Source organism: Mobula hypostoma, unplaced genomic scaffold, assembly GCF_963921235.1.
Source record: "Mobula hypostoma unplaced genomic scaffold, sMobHyp1.1 scaffold_151, whole genome shotgun sequence".
NCBI lineage: Eukaryota > Metazoa > Chordata > Chondrichthyes > Myliobatiformes > Myliobatidae > Mobula > Mobula hypostoma.
The window spans coordinates 25,489-33,389 of record NW_026948220.1 but is presented as its reverse complement, the minus strand read 5'-3'; the positions used below and the strand labels follow the sequence as shown (position 1 = coordinate 33,389).

Below are 7,901 nucleotides of genomic sequence, written 5' to 3'. Positions count from 1 at the left end.
GGGGGGGGGGGGTAGAAATTTTTGTGGGGCTTGATGATCGAGATGCTGTTCTTTTTTTGTACGGGTGGAGCGGTGGGGTTGACGTTTCTCTCTGACCGACTTTCATGTTTAGTCTTTGTTTCATGGCTATCTGGAGAACAGAAGTTTCACAGTTGTATATCGATGCATGCTTTGATATTAAATGGACCTTTGAACTTTGAATGCTGAAAGGGATCGGAATAGAGGATTTCGGGGATACAGGCAGCGACAACTGTGTGGCAACAACCGTCATAGAACTGGATGACCTTAAGTCAGAATCGTGAGGATTACAACAGTGTAAAAATGAACTTCTAGCCAGCGTAGGCTTCTTTTCGCGGATATTTCCTTTCCTATTTTTCACTGTTCGTGGAGAGTAAGGGAAACCCACCAGGTGTACACACAGGTATTTCCTCCACATGTATTGCAAGACCACTTTCGTCCATGCGCATTTAATTATCCAGGAACACTCGCGCATTTTTTGATAAGTGATTCACTTACCTATGCACGATGTCAACTAATGCCTCCACTTTATTCGCTTCCATGGATCGACCTCTTTTAGCCATATACATTTGGCAATTTTAAACTTCTGTCAGGAACATCTCTTCCTCCTCCGTTTCAAGGACACCACATTCCCAATCCGCATCCCCACCTTCTTTGATGTTTGAACTTCGATTTCATTGTCCTACCCTACATCAGCGCTCTCGGGAACCCTGTCCCTCTTTGTGAATATCCGAGCCCTACTCATCTGTGGAGGGTAATCACCCCCGTGCCTCAGTATTGACCCCGATCTGCCCTCTGCTGATCATCTGACAAACTAATCAATTTCATCCCATCACCAACGAGCCACTGGCTTATTGCTGCACCGAGTATCTGGGCACCGTCAACACCCTTCTTGTAAACTATTCGGTAGAGCATACGGACATCGATTTAGCAAGTCAGAGAAAGAAAAAGAAACACAGAATATACAGCTGTGCGATATTTACACAGAAAATGCAGTTCAGCGTGTCAAATATGTAAATACAACGATCTACTTCACTATCAACAAATTGGTACTATTGGTAAAAATGTACTGAAGCCGATGTCCGGTCGGTTTGAGCACTTGCACCAATTCGAGGGTCATATGTACGGTGATTGAATTACCGGTGTAAACTTTGACAGGAGCCTGTTTACCATGTGAGAGACAGCATCAATGTGATACGCATACAAAACGCTGGAGGAACTCAGCAGGTCAGGTAACATCTGTGGGAATGGATAAACAGTCGATGTTTCCGTCTCCGATCCTTCAGCAGCACTGGGAAAAGGTGGAAGAAGCCAGCATCGGGAGGCTGGGATAAGGGGAGGCGGACAAGCTAGAAGGTGATAGGTGAAGCCAGTCGGTTGGGGTCGGGGCACGAAATAAGTGGTTGGGAGGTGAGAATTGGAAAGGCAAAGTGCGGAGAAGGTATCTGATAGGAGCGCAGAGTGGCTTGTAGGAGAAAAGGAAGGAGAAGTGTCACCAGAGGTTGGTGGTAGGCAGGTCAGAAGAAGAGTAAGAGTCCAGAGAGGAGAAATGATAAAGGGAGGGGAGAAATACTGGGAGATAGAGGTGTCTATATTCATGCCACAAGGTTGGACGTTACCGAGACGGCATACAAGGCGTTACTCCTCCAACCGGGGAGTGCCCTTATTGTGGCAGAAAAGGAGGACGTGCTCCGACATGTCCGACTGGGAATGGGGATGCAAATTCAAATGGATTGCAAACAGGAAATTCCGCTTTTTGCGGATGGAGCAGCGGTCGTCGTCTAACCAGTAATTAATTCGAAGAAGAGCCTCGGCCATAAACGCCAGCAGTTCATTCATTTCTGTAGATGTTGACTGACGTGTTCAGATCTACCAGCATTGTGTCGGTGTTGCGTTTAATCAAATTAACGATTTGTATGCGTTCAGTCTCTTCGTAATTAAAGGATCAACACATGAGGAGCGTTTGAAAGCTTTGGCCCTGCACGCTCTTAAATTTAGATAAATGGAGGGGTGGGGGAGTGTGGTTATCTCATTGAAACCTACCGAATGTTAAAAGGACTAGAGAAGCTGAATGTGGAGACGATCTTTCCTATGGTGGTTTTATCCAGAACTAGAGAGCACAGCCTCAAAATTGAGGTGCGACCTTTTAGAGTAGCGGTAAGGAGGGATGTCTTTAGCCAGAGAGGAGTGAATCTGTGGCGTGCTCCGCCAGAGTGGGGTGGAAGCCAAGTCCGTGGGTATATCTAAAGCGGCAGTTGAAAGTTTTCTGATCGGTCAGGGAATCAAAGAACATGGAGAAGGCAGGTGTATGGGGTTGAGTGCGATCCAGGATCAGCTATAATGGAATGGCGGAGAAGACTCGATGTGGTGAACGGCCTAATATTGTTCCTATGACTAATGGTCTCATTGTCAAGCTGGATGTTCCGTTGCTTTAAGTGTCGTGACTATATCACAGGGACATAGAAACAACATTTTTTAATATGTTTTATTGCAAGATCGATAACCGAGACAATTCCCAAGGTGAAGCACGACAACCCAATGACAGTATTACATTGGTCTATGATGACGAAGTCTATGGAGTCTAAGAATGGACAAGGTCAACAATAATGATCATGAAACCGGGAGGTGACCCTGGGAGTGTTTGACAACAACATTCACTGAATTCTCAAATCGTCAGTTCTTCGTCTCTGAGATTTTGCAATTTCGTGTCAAGCTATCCATACCTAATCACAATTAGGATTTTAATTGAATAATATCAGGTTTATTTTTACCTCGGCTGTTGGAGGACACGTCAGCCTTGTGTAGTATTGAATATTCAGTGAGCTGGAGCGAGTATAAATGAATGAGCGTTGAGATTCATCAGCTCAGAGTTTCTTCAGCGAGATCGCGGGCAGCTGGAAGACAGGCTGAATCTCACACAGCATGCTTGAAACATTTTACCGTGCCAGAAAGATATGGTACATGGTAATTGCCGTTACTGGTGTTCCTGGTAAGAACATAGGCGAACTAATATTTGCAGTTCTGTGTGCGCGGTCTTTGGACTTGTTCCTTTACCGACACGATCGCGGGTGTATCAGTGAGTGCGCAGCAGACGTTGTGACAAAAACTTTGTGTTCGTTCAGAAGTTCCCTTGAAGTTTCAGCTGTGGCCTCCGCTGAAAATAAACCGGCAGCTGAAACTGATGTAGAGTGGGATATCGGGGAAAAGGCTTCATTTTGCTGAATCATGACAGGCAGTTTTGGATTATCATTGCAAAGCTGTTGTTAAAATAAACTTCGATAATACGGTGCGCTCGGCACCTTCACCGGCTGCTTTGTGTTATTCCGAATCAATAGCGCAACACGCGTTAAATACAAATTTGCAGTCGTGTGTGCGCGGTCTTTGGACTCGTTCGGTTCCCGACAGCGTTGTGATGCCGGAGTATCAGTGAGTGCGCTGCAGACATTGTGACAAAACCCTGTGTTCAGTCAGAAGTGTCCTTGCTGTTTAATAAGGGACCTCGGCTGAAAACAAACTGGCAGCTGAAACAGATATAAAGTGGGGCATCCTCGAGATGGACTCATCTGGAGGAATCATTGCGGGCAGTTTTTACTTACCAATGCAAAACCGTATCAAACTAAATTAAGGTGGTCGACACCTTTACAAGCCTTTTCGTGTTATCCGTAGCAACATGTTTTGAATTCAAATGGAAACATATTACTCTGTGTTTTAAGAAATTGCTGGGAATTTGAAGGGGAACGCGGTGACTGAAAACCGGATGAGATTTAAGGGAGAGCGATATACATAACTTATGAGTTAGACTCCGAACCATCGGGAGTTTCGAAAATTCCGACAGGGTCTGTGTGCGTTTTAGTATATCAGGGGCTGTTTCCACGCCCTGTTATCCGTGAAGCGAAGAGGGAGTTTAGAACCAAACCAGAGGTGTCCGTTGGGGGTCAGATGGGGTAAGGTTTATGCGATTCTCCGCTCTGGAACAGTAAGCATTGAATCACTTAGAATAATGTCGCAGTGATTTGGAGCGACCCCAAAAAGAGGCGGATGTTTTGAAGCGCCTATAGTCTCTTCCCTTTGGAAAGTGTACGGTTTAAGCACTAACCTGCAACATTCCTGAAAATTCAGTGGCTCAGGCAAAATTTTAACACTTTCATTGGAATCATGAAACTTTCGGACAGGACCCATTGGCATAGGGTGAAGGACCACGAAGAAGAGTAGTTGCAGAATATACAAGAAGCGAGAAAAAGACACGCAAACGGAGGAAATAAAATTACTTTCAACACTGAACTTCCCAAATGGACAGAGACAGAGGGAGCGAACCTTCGCTGATCAGGGAGAGCGTCAAATCATAGAGAACGGAGCGCGGCAATCATTGACGCTGGCAAAGCTGCCGCGATATCCAGACTTTACACATCAGTCGAAACCGTGATGGTGGGAGATTTATATTGATTTCTCTAGTGCCCCGCGGAGATCAGTTGACAATGCCTCTTCCCCAATCCCTGCTCCTTTTCCAATGCCGAGTACCGTACCCTTTCACCCACCCAGCATGCAATCGTGTCAGGCACCTGCGACTCCCACTTTAAACTTTTAGTCATCCAGAAATGAGCTGTCCAGAAAGTTTTATGTTCTCAATTTCAGGCTTATCCTGGCCCTGAGCAGCGCGGCAGTAATTCACTCATTCTTTTTGCTGTTCCCCCAGTGAATTTAGTGGCGACTGTGATCCTGTCCCGGGGAAACTGCGGCCTCTCCTTCTGCACAACTTGCTACCTGGTGGCCATGGCAACGGCGGATCTACTCACCATAATATTTGAGGTCATATTGTGGCGGGTCAGTTATTATTACTTCCCCGGGACTTTCCTGGACATCACCCCCGTCTGCAGAGTGATTTCGGTCCTGAGAGTGGCAGCCACTGAATGTTCTGTCTGGTTCACCGTCACTTTTACGGTTGATCGGTTTGTCGCCATCTGTTGGCAGAGGTGGAAAGCGAAGTATTGCAGCAAAAACACTGCGTGTGTGGTTCTGTCAGCAACCGGCGTCCTGCTCTGTTTAAAAAATATTCCCTACTTCTTCGTATATCATCCTGCGAAAGTGATTGACAATATACCTTGGGACTGTATACGAAAGACGGGGTACTATACAGACCCCGGGTGGGTGGGATATAACTGGCTTTCTACCGTCCTAACGCCATTACTCCCGTTCGTGTTAATACTGATGCTCAACGCTCTGACAGTCAGACACATTTTAGTGACCAGTCGCGTCCGTAAGGGGCTGAGGGGTCAGAGCAAGGCGGAGAACCGCAGTGACCCGGAGATGGAGAGCAGGAGGAGGTCTGTGATCTTACTTCTCACCATCTCCGGAATCTTCATCATCCTGTGGTCCGTAAAAGTTGCCCAAATTCTTAATTCCATCATGAGACGACTGGATCTGAATAATTACACCGATTTGGAATATAAATTCGAACAATCCGCAGACATGCTTCTGATACTAAGTTGCTGCACAAACACGTTTACTTACGGGGTAACTCAGTCCAAGTTCAGAGAGCAGTTCATCAGCGCAGCGAAAAATCGGCTCACGTCAATTATTCCACTCATTAATAAACGAAATTTATATGTTTTACGGAAAGGCGTTTGCAGTATTCCATCTGGACTCTAAAGACTGGCAGACACCGGAGACAGTGACAGCGGTGAAAATTAAACTGGTGTAGAGTCTGTGAGAGACACGGCCCAGCGACAGATCCTGCGGCACCCGCAGCCCGCGATCACCACTTCCGACCAGTTATTTAAACTCATCCTACCTTTCACTTTTACTTTATCCCCTCTCTCGTCACAGCCACTCACCTTTCGATAAATGATGGAGCGGGTCAGGATCTGAGGACATTCAAGACCAAACCGACAGAAAAGCAAATTGTTTATTTCTTTAGTCTTCTGCATAGGAATGAAATGAAAAAAAAAGTCAACGGACTGTACGAACTTACAGTAAACCTAGCGTTCGTCCTTCGCATTAGATAAACTTGCTATCTATCTATCTATCTATCTATCTATCTATCTATCTATCTATCTATCTCTCTATCTATCTATCTATCTATCTATTATTTATTTATTCATTGAGATACAGCGCGGTGTAGGGCTTCCTGCATTGAGCCACGCTGCCCAGCTATCTCCCAACTTAATCACTGGACAATTTACAATGACGAATTAACCGACACGTTTTGGGAGAAATAGTTAACACTACAGATCTCGTCCATTCTGTTCGGAATTTTGCAAATTTCTAGGTAAAATCCAATTCCTAATCTGCTTCGAGGAAGTAATGCCATCTTATTTCCTGATTTCCAATACATTTTCAACCGATTAAACTGTTGAATATCTTCTGCATTTACTCGAGTACATTATCGTGTTCATTCAAACATTTTATTTTTTTTTCCTCCGTTAAAACAGGTAAACAAGGTATGGACATAGATAAATACATTAATTTCTCAATTGTTAGGAAATTTAGGACAATTATCGTGCTGTTAATTAATGTTGCTTTCCGGAGATTTATATAAACATTGTATAGTAGGCCTACTCGTTCAATGTTATTGACGTTGTGATGAAACCAGCGCAGAGTGTACTGGAAATTATGTACAACAGCTAGGACAATCCGTTCATTTACCACAGTCTTTCAATGTCAGCATATTTCAGCTGTTTTTCACTTATTGATTTCTGTGTGTTGTGTGCGTTTGGAAGTTTTTTGGCTTGTTTACTCTGTATTGTTAAATCCGAGCCGGCGTCATGTATTGCCCTGTGATGGATCAGTCGTATGTTAAGTGTAGACTGGGCGATGTGGAGAGACATGTGGACGAGAGTCTGAGAAGAGGACGGTAGAGATGGACAGTAGAGAGAAGGCGGAGGAGAGAGCGATGGAGACAAGAGAGTAGGAGAGAAGAAACGGCAGAGAGGGGGTGGCGACTGAAGGAGAGATTGGGAGGAGAGAAACAGAATTGTATGAGAGAGAAAAAACCGAGGGAGGGAGAAGAGAGACTGGAGAGAGACGGCGAGACTCGGGGAGAGAGAGACTGGGAGATAGAGAGAGTCGTGGAGAGAGATTGGGGCAGAGAAAGAGACTGGGGAAGAGAGAGACTGGGGGAGAGAGAGAATGGGGGAGAGAAACAGACTGGGGAGAGAGAAACGGGGAGAGAAAAAGACTTGTGGAGAGACAGTCTGGGGGAGGGAAACTGGGGGACAGTAGGGGAGAGAGAGAAAGGGGAAAGTCTTGGAAAGTGAGACTGGGAGCAGAGAGACCGAGAGGGAGAGACTAGAGGAGAACAGCGAGGGGAGGGAGAGACTGGCGGAGGGAGACTGGGGAGAGAGACACTGGGGGCAGATAGACTAGTGAAAGGAGAGACTGGGGAGGGGAGACCAAGGAGAGAGAGAGACGGGGTAGAGTGACTGGGACAGATAGAGGGGAGAGAAACTGGGCAGGGAGGCTGGAGAGAAAGAGACTGGATGAGAGAGCTGGAAAGGGAGAGCCTGGGCGAAAGAGAGTCTATGGAAGCAGACAGACTGTGAAATGGGACAGGGAGGACTTGGGGGAGATTCAGACTTGAGAGCGAGCGAGAGAGCGACAGCGACGAGGAGAGAGAAAACCAGGGAAGGAAACGGGTGAGTAAGAACGATAAGCTGGAGAGGGTCCTGGAAGAGAAGATGGGGAAGCGCAGAGTCGGAGGTGCGGAACTGCAAGGAGAGGAAAAAAAAACACGGGGAGAAAGTGTGGTGGGAATAAGAGGCGGTCTGGGGCAGAGAGAGAAGGTGGAAGAGAGAGGGGGAGAAAGGGAGAGAGTGGAGGAAGAAAGTGACTGCGGAGAGATAGATTGAAGAGCTAATGAGGGAATGGTGGGGGGGAGAGAGAGAGAG

The 7,901-nt window shown here is 46.2% G+C and overlaps 1 protein-coding gene across 1 annotated transcript; it reads left to right on the top strand.

The window, feature by feature from the left end:
- The first annotated feature begins 2,940 nt into the window (after positions 1-2,940).
- On the top strand, positions 2,941-5,664 carry LOC134341998 (probable G-protein coupled receptor 139). The gene is made up of 2 exons (XM_063039932.1): positions 2,941-3,007; positions 4,712-5,664. The coding sequence occupies exons 1-2, from the start codon at positions 2,941-2,943 to the stop codon at positions 5,662-5,664; spliced, it is 1,020 nt and encodes a 339-aa protein (XP_062896002.1).
- Positions 5,665-7,901: the final 2,237 nt, after the last annotated feature.